The sequence below is a fragment of the Balaenoptera musculus genome, chromosome 20 (assembly GCF_009873245.2).
Source record: "Balaenoptera musculus isolate JJ_BM4_2016_0621 chromosome 20, mBalMus1.pri.v3, whole genome shotgun sequence".
NCBI lineage: Eukaryota > Metazoa > Chordata > Mammalia > Artiodactyla > Balaenopteridae > Balaenoptera > Balaenoptera musculus.
The window spans coordinates 45222844-45237878 of NC_045804.1; the positions used below are offsets into that span (position 1 = coordinate 45222844).

General features: G+C 37.0%; 1 protein-coding gene across 1 annotated transcript in view; it reads left to right on the forward strand.

Moving 5' to 3' along the window:
- The window catches only part of CPD (carboxypeptidase D), a 69808-nt gene that overhangs the window by 19231 nt on the left and 35542 nt on the right, over positions 1-15035 (forward strand). Inside the window, exons 3-6 of the mRNA XM_036836116.1 lie at positions 11337-11479; positions 12158-12327; positions 13482-13831; positions 14349-14540. Of these exons, the coding sequence (XP_036692011.1) occupies positions 11337-11479; positions 12158-12327; positions 13482-13831; positions 14349-14540 (855 nt within the window). The remainder of the gene's footprint in view (positions 1-11336; positions 11480-12157; positions 12328-13481; positions 13832-14348; positions 14541-15035) is intronic.

The window sequence follows — 15035 nt, forward strand, 5'->3', positions numbered from 1 at the left end:
AGTGAATGGATAAACAAATTGTACTATATCCATACAATGGACTATATAATAATAAAAAGGAGAATTTGTATATATAACAATATGAATGAATATCAAAAGTGTTAGGCTAAGTGCAAGAAGCCTGATACAAAAGACTATACATTGTATGACTTCATTTATATGAAATTCTGGAGAAGGCAAAAATATAGGGAAAGAAATTAGATTAGTGGTTGCCCAGGGCCTGGGAGCAGAGGGAGGGAACTTTCTGGGGTGATGCAAATGTTCTGTATCTTGATTGTGGAAGTGGTTATATGACTGTACACATTGCACTGTACATTTAAAAGGGATTACAGTGTATAAATTATACCACAATAAACCTAAGTTTTAAAAAAAGCTGTAAAGCAGCATGTAGATCAGAGAGATTGTCAAAGTTGTTTTGGATCGGTTACTTCATACTTGGGTAAAGGGGAACTGAGAAACTCTGTAGGCCTCAAAGAAGAATAAAATTTAAAGTATCCTACAAAAAGATGTATCTTGTATATGCTGTTTTATAACCTTTTTTATTATTACATGGTCAATATCATGACCATAAGTGTGTGTCTGTAACATTTTAAATTATTGCATAGTAGCCCATTTTATATCATATTTACTAAACTGGTCCACCATTTTTGGACCTTCAGGTTGTTCCCTGTTTTATTCTCCTTCAAGTTAAACACTATAGTCCTTATCGCTGTAGCTGTTATCTTAGAATAAATTCCTGGAAAATGAATTTCTGTGTTAAGGTCATGCCTGTTTTAAAGATTTTATATACATATTGCTAAATTGTTACCCAGCAATATTCTATATGCCTTTATTTTTATCTGGGGTTTTTTTTCAGTCTTTTTTTTAACCTTTTTAAGGCGTTTTTTTTTTTTTTAATTAATTAATTAATTTATTTTTGACTGTGTTGGGTCTTCGTTTCTGTGCGAGGGCTTTCTCCAGTTGCGGCGAGTGGGGGCCACTCTTCATTGCGGTGCGCGGGCCTCTTACTGTCGCGGCCTCTCTTGTTGCGCAGCACAGGCTCCAGTCGCGCAGGCTCAGTAGTTGTGGCTCACGGGCTTAGTTGCTCCGTGGCATGTGGGATCTTCCCAGACCAGGGCTCGAACCCATGTCCCCTGCATTGGCAGGCAGATTCTTAACCACTGCGCCACCAGGGAAGCCCTAAGGCAGTTTTTTGATCAACAGATAGTTTACAGTTTTTAGGTAGTTAAATCTATCATTTATGGCTTTATACTACTTTGCTGTCATACTTAGAAAGGCTTTCCTCATCCTGAGAGTATAAAAATACTAGTTGGCTTCTGATTTTGTTTATGGCTACATTTTTACATCATGTTCCATGTGGACTTAAGCCTTTATTTGGTATGATCTGAGGTAAATCTCACCTATACTTTTGTCACACAGTTAACCAGTTATCCATGTAACAGTTACTAATTCTTTCCCCGTTGGGTTTTTGTTTTTTTTTTTTTTAATTTTATTTATTTTATTTATTTTTGGCTGCATTGGGTCTTCCTTGCTGTGTGCAGGCCTTCTCTCTTTGGGGCGAGTGCGGGCTACTCTTTGTTGCGGTACACAGGATTCTCATTGCGGTGGCCTCTCTTGTTGCAGAGCACAGGCTCCAGGCGTGCGGGCTTCAGTAGTTGTGGCACATGGGCTTAGTTGCTCCATGGCATGTGGGATCCTCCTGGACCAGGGCTTGAACCCGTGTCCCCTGCATTGGCAGGCAGATTCTTAACCACTGCACCACCAGGGAAGCCCTCCCCGTTGGTTTTAAATGTCTTTAATTATATCCCAAATGCTTTTGTTTCTGTTATTGTGCTTTCTATTTTGTTCTGCTGGTTTATTTATTTTGACATCTTAATTGCACTGCTTTAGTAAATATGGTTTTATAATACATTGTAATATCTGGCAATGCAAGTCTCTATTATCATTTTAATTTTTTAATGTTTTCTTGGATATTTTCACCCATTTATTTTTCCAAATTCCAGATCATTTTGTCCAGTTCCAATAAATATCTATTTTTCTGCATGATGCTTGTAAATTAACTTCGGGGAAATTTGATATTGTTATAAGCCTCCTATCTGGAAGCATGAAATTTACATCCCTTAGTAAAATTTTATAACGTTGATTTATATTATGCATTTTATTACATTTAATCCTATACATGTTGTGGGTTTTGTTGCTGGCATCTTTCTTCTGTTACATTTTCTGATTATTGCTGAAGTATAGGAAAGACATTTTGTATTGTTTTTACACAGTCATCCTTTTATTTCCAACGTCATTTTACATGACTTTCTGTTGGGTAGTGTCTTATCAAAGGAAAATTTGGGAAACATATGTCAAGATTTCATTAATATTCTATTATATATCTCCACTAGGTTCCACATGGTAAAGTTAATATTAATTCTATGAAGATGTGTTACAGTTAGGTACACTATTCACTGTAATATTTCCCCAAATCTATAGAATCTACAAAAAGAGATTTGTCATCATGAATCAGACCTTTAGTTTTAGATTGTTCGTAGAGTTATATGTTACAAAATCACTATTTATATAAAATGTGATCTGTAGGACCAGAGGCCACTGAATGTAGTTTCTTCTCTGAGAACTAGGTCTTATTTTTAAAAGATTTCTGTCCTTCCTCCGCACCCTTACCCTGGGCATATGTTTGTATGTGTTATTGATTGGAGCTGGCTAGTTACAGTCCTATTAAAGTTACATCTAAAAAGATGATTAGATAACACTCTAAAATATGACTGTAAGCTTTGTCTTCTTGTTGCTGTTAGCTAGTATTTCTTAAATTACTGCTGAAGTCACACAATTAAAGGGTAGACAAAAGAATGCTAGGACTCAAGCCTGGTGATTATAGTATTATAAGTAGTCTACTTCACTGCATTCTGGCATAATTAAAGCGCGAGTTGACTGTGTTTGCAATTTAATTCAGCTATTAAGTTTCTTTTTCCTTAGACGGGAAGATTTTTTTTCTATTAAGTTTTACATATGCAGAAAAATAGATTAGTTCACATTTGTATTGCTCTGAAATTATTTGTATGTGTTCTGTGTTTCTTTTCCTCACCAAGGCTCTAAACTCTGAATGGAAATATGTCTCCTATTTATAAATCCCTATAATCTTAGTTTAATGACTTACAATGACCATTGTACTGTGACCAATACAGTAGTAAATATTGGAGATTAATAAATATGATATACAATGAATAACATATGTATGTGTACATGTGAGTCAGAGTTACCAAAGATGATCAGAGGTCAACAATGACTGAAGGTGACTTACGTCACTTAATGACTAAATATGACTGGTAGGGATGTGAAAATCAGCATCTCACCATTTTTCTTCCAGACCCAAAGTAAGTGCCAAGATGCTGGAAGATAAGAGAAAACCAAAAGACGGATAGCTTGCCTTCTAAGAAAAAAGGTTAAGACAAAGTTACTGGGCTTGTGGTAGTGGTAAACCTGCACATATATTTTACGAAGACAAAGTCTATTTGACATCTCCACATGGATGGTCAATGGGAATCTCAAATTTAATGCATTCAAAACAGAAGTCTTAATCTCCCACTGACCCAGCCTACTTACTTTCATTCCTTCAACAAATATTTACTGAAGGAATACGATGTGTCTGGTACTGTTCTTGTGCTTGGAATATCCATCAATGAGCATAACAAATATTCTGCCCTTGTGTTGCTTATAATCTAGTGAGGAGGAACAGGCACTAAATAAGGAACATAATAGGTAAATTGTTAGGTACTGTAGAAAAAAAAGAAAAAAGTAGAAAAGGGTGAGAGTGCTGGTGAGATGGGCTTGGGGACAGCGATGGGGAGAAGTAAGTAGCAACTTTAAGTGGGGAGATCAAGGTGAGCCTAATTGTCAAGTTGAAATTGGAGCAAAGAGCTGAAGGTGAGGGGAGGGAGTTAGTCAAGTAGAGATATCTGGGGGAAGAGCATACCAGGCAAAGGAAACAGCTAGAACAAAGACCCAAAGTCAGGAGGTACCTAGTGTATCCAGTGAACAGCGGGGAAGCCAGTGTGGCTGGTGCACAGCCAGTGATGGGGAGAGTATAAAAGGAGGTTAGAGAGGGAAGGGGAGTGGTGGTGGACAAATCATGCAGAGGCTTAGGCTTTGGCTCTTAGTCTGAGTGAAATAGAGAGTCATTGTATAGGGGAATAACATCCGACTTACATTTTAGCGGAATTTCTCTGGCACCTCTGTTGAGAAAAGAACATAGAACAGCTAGGGCAGGAACAGGGAGACCTATTAAGAGTGATTGCAGAAATCCAGGTGGAGAAACGATTGTGGCTTGTATTAGGGCAGCAGCAGTAGAGGTGAGGAGAAATCTTGGGATTCTGGATATATTTTGAAGTTAGAACTAGCATGATTTCCTGATGCTTTAGATGTGGGATGTGACTCCAGGGCTTTGGGCCTGAGCAACTAAATTCTTCTAGTGCCATTGACCATCATGGGAGAGACTGGTTTAGGGAAGATGAGAATATGTTAGGTTTGTGATATCCAAGTAGAGATATTGAGTAGGCAGTTGGATGGACAAGTCTGGATTCTGGGAAAGAGGTGTAGGCTGGACATAGAAATTTGAGAGTTGTCAGCCGATAGATAATATTTAAACCCCATGGGGCTGCATGAGACACCAAGGGCATAAGTGAAGAAAGAGAAGAGGATCAAAGACAGAGCCTTAGGCATGCCATATCTGTTTCCTTTGTTCTCCTTCATCCTCTCAGTTAATGACACTAATAACACTGTCTCCCTAGTTTCTCAAGCCAAAAATCTAGACACCATCCTTGATTCCTTTTAAACAAGTCCTTTCTACATCCAAATCTCTCTGCTTTATCTCCATTACCAGCAACCTAGTCAAATCCATCATTCTCTTCTAATTCATCTTCCTGCTTTCCTTTTTGTTTCCCTATAGTCAGTTTTCACTCAGCAGTCAGAATGATCTTTTAAAAAGGCTGTTCAGATTATATCACACCTCTGCTCAAAACCCTCCAATGTTCTGTGCAGCAAGGGAGACAATCAACAGAGTGAAAAGGCAGCCTACTGAAAATATTTGCATACCATATATCAAACCAAATATTAACCCCATAAGGGGTTAATATTCAGAATATATAAAGAACTCCTACAACTCAACAAAAAACAAGTAATCTGATTAACAAACGGACAAAGGACTTGAATAGACGTTTCTTCAAAAAACATATAAACAGCCAACAGACATATGAAAAGATGCTTAATATCATTAATGATCAGGGAAAAGCAAATCAAAACCACAATGAGATATCACCTTATACCTCTTAGGATGACCACTATCAAAAATACCAAAATAGCAGGTGTTGATGGGGATGTGGAGTTTGCACAGTTGGTAGGAATATAAAATAGTGCAGTTGCACAACTTTGCACAGTTGGTAGGAATATAAAATAGTGCAGTTGCTATGGAAAACAGTATGGAGCTTCCTCAAAAAGTTAAAAATAGAATTACCATATGATTCAACAAACCCACTTCTGGGTGTTAGTACAACAGAATTGAAAACAGGATCTTGAAAAGATATTTGTACACCCATGTTCATTGCAGTGTTAGTCACAATTGCCAAGAAGCAACCTAAATATTCATTGACAGATGAATGGATAAAGAAAATTTGGTATATACATACAAAGGAATATTATTCAGCCTAAAAAGAAGGCAATCACATCTGATAAAGGACTGTTATCCAAAATATATAAAAAACTCTTAAGACTCAATACTAAGAAAACAACAACTGCATTAAAAAATGGGCCAAAGACCTTAACAGACATCTCACCAACAAAGATAGACAGATGGCAAATAAACATGAAAATATGCTCCACATCATATGTCATCAGGGAAATGCAAATTAAAACAAGTTACCACTACACACCTATCAGAAAGGCCAAAATCCAGAACCCTGACAACAGCAAATGCTTGTGAAGATGTAGAACAACAGGAACTCTCATTCATTATTGGTGGGAATGCAAAATGGTACAGCCATTTTGGAAGATAGTCTGGTGGTTTCTTACAAAACTAAACATACTCTAATCATACAACCCAGCAATTTTTCTCCTTGGTATTTAACCAAAGGAGTTGAAAACTTATGTTCTCACAAAAACCTGCACATAGATGTTTATAGTAAACTTTATTCATAATTGTCAAAACTTGGAAGCAACCAAGATATTCTTCAGTAGGTGAATGGGTAAAATAAACTGTGGTACATCCAGACAAAGGCATATTATTCAGCACTAAAAGGAAATGAGCTATCAAGCCATGAAAAGACATGGAGGAGGGAATTCCCTGGCAGTCCAGTGGTTAGGACTCCACACTTCCACTGCAGGGGGCCCAGTTTCGATCACTGGTCAGGGAGCTAAGATCCCGCAAGCTGCGCAGCCAAAAAAAAAAAAATAGACGCAAAGCAACCTTGAATACCTATTACTAAATGAAAGAAACCAATCTGGAAAGGCTACACACTATATGATTCCAACTGTATGACACTCTGGAAGAGGCAAAGCGATATGGAGATAGTAAAAAGATCAGTGGTTGCCAGGGGTTAGGGAGGAGGACGGGATGAATAGGTGGAGCATAGAGGATTTTTAGGGCAGTGAAACCACTGTGTATGATACTATAATGGGGAAACATGTCATTATACATTTGTCAAAACTCATAGCATATACAACACCAAGAATGAACCCTAATGTAAACTATGGACTTTGGGTAGTAATGATGTGTTGATGTAGGTTCATCTGTTGTAAGAAATGAAGATTTTTGCATCTGTGTATATCAGGAATATATTCTTTTTCTGTAGTGTCTTTGTCTGGTTTTGGTACCAGGATAATGCTGGCCTTGTAGAACAAATTTGGTAGTGATTCTTCCTCTTCAATTTTTTGGAATAGTGTGAGGAGGATAAGTATTAACTCTTTTTTAAATGTTTGGTAGAATTCAGCTGTGAAGCTGTCTGGCCCTGGACTTTTGTTTGTTGGGAGTTTTTTGATTACTGATTCAATTTTATTATTGGTAATCAGTCTGTTCATATTTTCTATTTCTTCCTGATTCAGTCTTGGAAGATTGTATGTTTCTAGGAATTTATCCATTTCTGCTAGGTTGTCCAGTTTGTTGGCATAGAATTTTTCATGGTAATCTCTTATGATCCTTTGTATTTCTGTGGTGTTGGTTGTAACTTCTCTTTCATTTCTGATTTTATTTATTTGGGCCATCTCTTTTTTATTTGTGTCAAGGTATTTATTTATTTCCTCTTTGATTTCTTCATTGACCCATTGGTTGTTTAGTTGCATGTTGTTTAGCCTCCACATGGTTGTGTTTTTCCCATTTTTGTTATTGTAACTGATTTCTAATTATTGTGATCAGAAAAGAATGCTTAATATGATTTCAGTTTTCTTAAATTTATTGAGACTTGTTTTGTGGCCTAGAATGTCATCTATTTTGGAGAATGTTCTATGTGCACTTGAAAAGAATGTATATTCTGCTGTTTTTGGATGGACTATTCTGTATATATTTATTAAGTCAAACTGGTCTGATGTGTTGTTTAAGGCCAGTATTTCCTTATTGATTTTTCTGTTTGGATGATCTATCTATTTATGAAAATATGTTAAAGTTCCCTACTACTATTGTGTTCTGTCTTTCTCTTTGTATGTCTGTTAATATTTGCTATGTATATGTATTTAAGTTCTCCTGTGTCGGACATACAGATATATACAAGTGTTATGTGCTCTTGTTGGCTTGATCCCTTTATCATTATGACATTCCCTTTTTTGTCTCTTGTTACAGTCTTTGTTGTAAAGTTTATTTTGTCTGATATAAGTATTCCTACCTCAGCTTTCTTTTCATTTCCATTTGAGTGGAATATCTTTTTCCATCTCTTTACTTTCAGTCTGTGTGTGTCTTTAGATTTGAAGTAAGTCTCTTATATGGGTCTTATGTTTTTATCCATTCAGCCATCCTGTGTCTTTTGATTGGAGCATTTAGTCCATTTACATTTAAAGTAATAATTGATAGGTGTATACTTATTGCCATTTTGTTAATTGTTTTTCTGGGTTTTTTTGTAGTTGTTCTTTGTTCCTTCCTTCTCTTGTCTCTCTTCCCTTGTGATTTGATGACTATTTTTAGTGTTATGTTTGGATTCCTTTCTCTTTATTTTTTGTGTATCTCTTAACAGTTTTTGGTTTGTGGTTACCTTGAGGTTCATGTATAATGACCTTTGTGTATAGCTGTCTATTTTATGATGATCTCTTAAGTTTGAAGGGATTCTAAAAGCCCTACATTTTTACTCCCCCCACCCCTACACCACATTTTATGTTTTGATGCATATTTTATATCTTTTTATTTTGTGTATCCCTTAACTATTTATTGTAGATATAGATGATTTTACTACTTTTGTCTTTTAACCTTTCTACTAGAGTTATAAGTGGTTGATCCACTACCTTTTACTATATGTTTGTCTTTGCCATTGAGATTTTTTCTTTATTCATTTTCTTACTTCTAGTTGTGGCCTTTTCTGCTTGGAGAAGTCCCTTTAACATTTCTTGAAGGGCTGGTTTATTGGTGATGGACTCCTTTAGCTTTTGTTTGTCTGTCAAACTCTCTATCTCTCCTTCAATTCTGAATGATAATCTTGCTGCGTAGAGTATTCTTGGTTGTATTTTTTTTTTTTCAGCACTTTGAGTATATCATTGCCATTCCCTTGTGGCCTGCTAAGCTTCTGCTGAAAAGTTAGCTGATAGTCTTATGGGAGTTTCCTTAAATGTAACTAGTTGTTTTTCTCTTGATACTTTTATGAGTCTCTTTATATTTAATTTTTGACATTTTAAATATGTGTCTTGGTGTGTACCTCTTTGTGTTCATCTTGTTTGGGACTCTCTGTGCTTCCTGGAACTGGATGTCTGTTTTGTTCCATGGGTTAGGGAAGTTTTCAGCTACTATTTCTTCAAATAAGTTCTCTTCTCTTTTTTATCTTTCTTCTCTTTCTGGGACCCTATAACGCAAATGTTAATATGCTTGATGTTGTCCCAGAAGTCACTTAAACTATCCTCATTTTTTTTTTCCTGTTCAGCTTGGGTAATTTTTACTACTTTGTCTTACAGATCACTGATACATTATTCTGTATCATCAAATCTACTGTTGATTCCCTCTAGTGTATCTTTCATTTTATTTTTATTTTTTAAAAAAAATTCATGTGTCCCTTTCTATTTACTTATTTATTTATTTATTTTAAATTTTATTTATTTTTGGCTGCATTGGGTCTTCGTTGCTGCACGCGGGCTTCCTCTAGTTGTGGCGAGTGGGGACTACTCTTCGTTGCGGTGCACAGGCTTCTCATTGCGGTGGTTTCTTTTGTTGCAGAGCACAGGCTCTAGGTGCACGGGCTTCAGTAGTTGCAGCACACAGCTCAGTAGTTGCAGCATGCAAGCTCTAGAGCGCAGGCTCAGTAGTTGTGGAGCACAGGCTTAGTTGCTTCTCGGCATGTGAGATCTTCCCGGACCAGGGATCGAACCCATGTCCCCTGAATTGGCAGGCAGATTCTTAACCACTGCGCCACCAGGGAAGTCCTATTTTTCATTTTAGTTACTGTATTCTTTAGCCCTAATTGGTCTGTTTTATATTTTCTAACTCTTTGTTGAAGTTTTCACTGTGTTCATCCATTCTTCTCCTGTGTTCAGTGAGCATCTTTATGATCATTACCTTTAACTCTTTATCAGGTAGGTTGCTTATCTCCATTTCATTTAGGTCTTTTTCTGAGGTTTTGTCTTATTGTTTCATTTGGAGCACATTCCTCTGTCTCTTCATTTTGCCTAATTTTCTGTGTTGATTTTCTTTGTATTAAATAGGTCTGTTATGTCTTCCGATCTTGGAGAAGTGACTTTATGTTGGAGATGTCCTATGGGCTGAGCAGCTTGCTCCCCTCTGGGCAGACACTTCAGGGGTGTTCCCTATGAGGGCTGCTTGTGCCTTTCTGTTGTGGCAGGGCCAACTGCTTGGGCACATTGATGGTCAGGGCAGGCCCCGGCATGACTGACTGTGATGCTCAGCATTGTTTGACCACTGTGGGCATGCTAGTGGGTGAGGCAGGCCCCTGGCTCTAATAGGCTCGAAAGAGGATTCCAGAATGATGCCTGTCAGTGCTGGTGTCAGCATGCTAGAATGAGATCACAAAAATGGCTGCTGCCAGCATCTCAGTCCCCAGGGGGAGTCCCAGCTGCCTCCTGCCTCTCCTGGAGGCTATCCAATATCAGCAAGTGTGTCTGATTCAGGTGCCTTTCAAACTGTTGCCTCTGTGCTGGGACTTGGAGCGAGCGTATTTTTGCATGCACCCTTATGAGCAGAGTCTTGGTTTCCTACAGCTCTCTGGTACTCCTGAACATAAGCCCCACTGGCTTTTAAGCCAGACATTTTGGAGGCTTGTCTTCCTAATTCAGGACCCTGGGCTAGGGAGCTCAATGTTGGTCTTGGACTCCATGCTCCTCAGGGATGACTGACTGTCACAGTTGTGATATTCCTCCTGCTTGTGCGTCGTTGCACCAGGGGTGTGGGCCCTGACTAGACTGCATCTCCACCCACCCACCCCATTTTATTGTGGCTCCTTCCTTATATCTTTAGCTGTGGAAAATCTTTTCTGTTATTCTTCAGGCTGTTTCAGAGGTAGTTGTTCTGTAAGTAGTTGTAATTTTAGTGTGCCTATATGAGGAGTTGAGCTCAGGATCTTTCTACTCTACCACTTTGATCCAGACCCTTCTTGTCACCTTTGTGATACAGGGAGTACAGTTAGAATAGTAAGCCCTTAATAATGCTTTGGTGTGAATACCCTTTATAACTTTAAGATCATGAGTATTCTTCATGTTCATTTTGTCAAAAATCTTCACCTCTCTGTGCCTTACTTCTCACATCTGTAAAATGGGTGAAATAGCAATACCTACCTCAAAAAGTTTTTGTAAAGATTAAATGTTAATACACATAAAGGTCATAGAACAGAGCTGGCATATAGTAAACACTCAAATGTAGAGTGGTTATCATTATTGCCATTGTTATTAACTATTATATTCATGCTCTTTATAACTGTTTATCCTATCAGTCAAGTGTATTTCCTTTATGTATATTCCTTTCCAAGGTGTATTCCTTTCGCCTTCCTTGTTAGTGTCCTCTATAATTCAAGAGCCTTCTCCAATTTCAAACAATTTAATGAAAAGAGAATTTATACATGCAGAGATGACTGATTTAATTTCTATGGTCTTTTTGAGAGTAGAATTCTGAGAATAAACTTATTTTTTCCTTCATGTTTCAGGTGGCATGCAAGATTACAATTATCTATGGGCCAACTGTTTTGAAATCACATTAGAACTGTCTTGTTGCAAGTACCCACCAGCTTCGCAGCTTCAACAAGAATGGGAGAACAATCGTGAGTCTTTGATCACATTGATTGAAAAGGTAAAAGCTGAATGGAAGGTTGGCGTATGGTAATAATTGATTAAATAAGGGAGAAATTTGTGTATATGAACAACAGTTTATTCTAGATACCCTTTATTTTTGTTTTTATTATTTAAGATTGTAGATTATATTTAGAAATGATTATATTAGAATCTATTAGAACATATTCTAGCCATGCCTCTGTTATCCTTCCCCCCAGCTCTTTTCCTCTGGAGGGCTTCTTTTGACTGTCTTACAACACTTTTACAACCTGAAATAATTAGCAAAATTTGTAGTACCAGATTCTTACAATGCCATTCGATCATATTTGCTAGAGAACCTTTACCATTATATGAACCATGGACATAAGTTTAATTTAAATATCAGGCAGACTAATATACTATTGGATATATCAGAAATGATTACTTATATCTTGTTGATAAAAGCAGAAGTCTGGCTTTGAGGAGAAGGAATTTCAAAAGCATTTTACCAGTCTAGATTTAAGATGAGTTAAGTTTAAGGATTTAATTTTTTTGGTCTGTATTTTATTTTAACTTGGAGGGATTGAAAAATATTTCAGGGAGCTAGAGGAGTAACCTTATTTTTTAAAAATTCTAGCATCAATGCAGAGAGGTTATTTTCTCTTGCCTTCCAAACTGACTGTCTCTGAGCAGTCTACTTTGATTCCTGTTTTTTTAGGTCCACATTGGAGTTAAAGGATTTGTTAAAGATTCAGTAACAGGAGCTGGCTTAGAGAATGCAACCATCTCAGTAGCTGGTATTAATCATAATATCACAACAGGAAGATTTGGTGATTTCCACCGATTACTTGTTCCTGGAACTTATAACATTACAGCAGTTTTAACTGGGTAAGAATTTAAACTAGACTCTTAAAATGTCAAGTTTCCGTTTATATCTAAGAAGAGAAGTATACTCTTGGAGATCTTATTTACTGTATCTGGCTTTTATTTTTCCTTGTTTTCTGATTTTTTCCCCCTTTATAATGAGAAAATACTATGGTGGATCTTTTGTCACATTATCAATACAACTGGATATGAAGCATCGTTGTAAAATTGGGAGGAAGGACAGTTTTAGAAGCTTGATGGGGCTTCCCTGGTGGCACAGTGGTTGAGAATCTGCCTGCCAATGCAGGGGTCACGGGTTCGAGCCCTGGTCTGGGAAGATCCCACATGCCGCGGAGCAACTAGGCCCGTGAGCCACAATTGCTGAGCCTGCGCGTCTGGAGCCTGTGCTCCACAACAAGAGAGGCCACGGTAGTGAGAGGCCCGCGCACCGCGATGAAGAGTGGCCCCCACTTGCCGCAACTACAGAAAGCCCTCACACAGAAATGAAGACCCAACACAGCCATAAATAAATAAATAAAATTTAAAAAAAAAAAAAAAAAAAAGCTTGATGGTCAGCTGTGTAAAGCATTGCCGCAAGGCTAATTGAATACCAAGGTAGAAGAAACTCAGGGCTCTATGAAAGACATTTTGAAGAGCTGTCTCACCATCAGCTTTCTAATACATGACATGAGTGGTTCCCCACCTCCTCTGGAAACATTTCTGGAAGCTCATTTTGCTAAGGATTTACCTTTAGCAAATAAATTACCTTTAATTTTGAACTTTCCCATTTGGTAAAGTAGTTGGAATGTCAGTCTGATAAGGCACTGCAAAGAATTGGATCATTTATCCCTACTTTGAGTATTGTAGCAATGGTTACAATGGATTAACGACCTTCATTTTTCATCGTATTCTCTCCTTTGAATGTAATTTTTTATAAGCATTCTAATGTGTGGAATGAAAGGATGGTAAGATAAATAATTCTTTAAAGACTTAATCTGGAATTCTTTGTGAGATAATACGCTAAAAGTCTTGAATTTACACATTTATCTTTATTTGATATGACTTTCGATAGCCTAAGCGCAAGAGTATGAAAAGGCTATTGTACTTTTATAATGTTAAAGCATTGTCTGTTTCAATTTAACTCCAAGCCATCTACTTTTTCAAACTTTTCTTTTCAGGTATATGCCACTGACTGTTAATAACATAATAGTGAAAGAAGGACCAGCCACAAAGGTGAATTTTCCCCTTCGGCCAACTGTGGCTTCAGTAGTCCCTGACACAACTGAGGTTGTAGTAACTGCTAGCACAGTTGCTATATCTAATAGTCCTCTTGGAACACAGTCCTCCCACCAGCCAGTTCAGCCACAGGACTTTCACCACCACCACTTCCCTGATATGGAAATCTTCTTGAGAAGGTTTGCCAATGAATATCCTAACATCACCCGGCTTTATTCATTGGGAAAATCGGTAGAGTCAAGAGAACTTTATGTAATGGAGATATCTGATAATCCAGGTGTCCATGAACCAGGTAATTGGTGTAGTTTCACACATAATTTCAGATTGCTTCTCAGAGCTATGTGCTATATTGCTTTGCTTCATCTAGAAAGGTCACCTATTGTATGTATAACTGGATCAAAGAAAACGTAACCAATTTTTTCCTAGAAAAGAAGAAAATCCATTTGATAATCCATATTATGCACAAAGTTTAACATACTGCATAATTAGATTCTTTCTGCTAATAGTACTTTTATTTTCATATAATATGGCATATATATGTATGTATGTGTATATATATATATATATATATATATATATATATATATATACACACACACACACACACACATACGTATATATGCTTTGAGCTTGCTCAGACGTATATATTAGTAAGGACTGCTTTATACGATGCTTTTTCCTGTTTCTTTTGCCAAAATATTTCTTAAATCTTTGGTTCAGGGTCTTTGTATGTGTTGGGGAAAAAGTAGAGAGAGTCTAGGATTAATGAAGAGGAAAAAACGTCTTCCATGTAATTACTTTATTTTCAGGTGAACCAGAATTTAAGTACATTGGAAATATGCATGGCAATGAAGTGGTTGGAAGAGAACTGTTACTGAACCTCATCGAATACCTTTGTAAGAACTTTGGAACAGATCCCGATGTAACAGATTTGGTTCTTAACACTAGAATTCACCTTATGCCATCCATGAATCCTGATGGGTATGAAAAGGCCCAGGAAGGTAAAGAATAGCTGTCTATTAGTGCTTAACCTTTTTGATTATTATATGGCATAATTATTTGGGGATAGAAAAGAATTTGAACTGGTTGTTTCCCTGAAATTTCTTCCTATTTTTATTCTTATAATTTATCATTGGTTCTAGCTTTTGTATTCTTGTAAGATAGGCTAGTTCATTCAACAATTATGTCATCAAGTTTATATTTAATGAAGTTCTCTACTTTGGTAATGGCTCTTATTTACTAAAATAATGTAAGATTTTTACAAATTGTTCCATTTTAACAGTAATTTTTGTTAAATTATTGTATTGGGAACTTTATCTCATAAGTGAAAACTCAAACCAAATATTTTTTAAGCCAGTGACTCTGTTTTGACTGCCATTTCTACTCCCCATGCATGTATAATCTAAACCTGCTAAGTTATTGACTTCCCATTCCTCTGCCTCCTCTGGGCTAGCCCATCTTTCCTAGGGCATTATAGTAAGGGCAGGGAGAGCAAC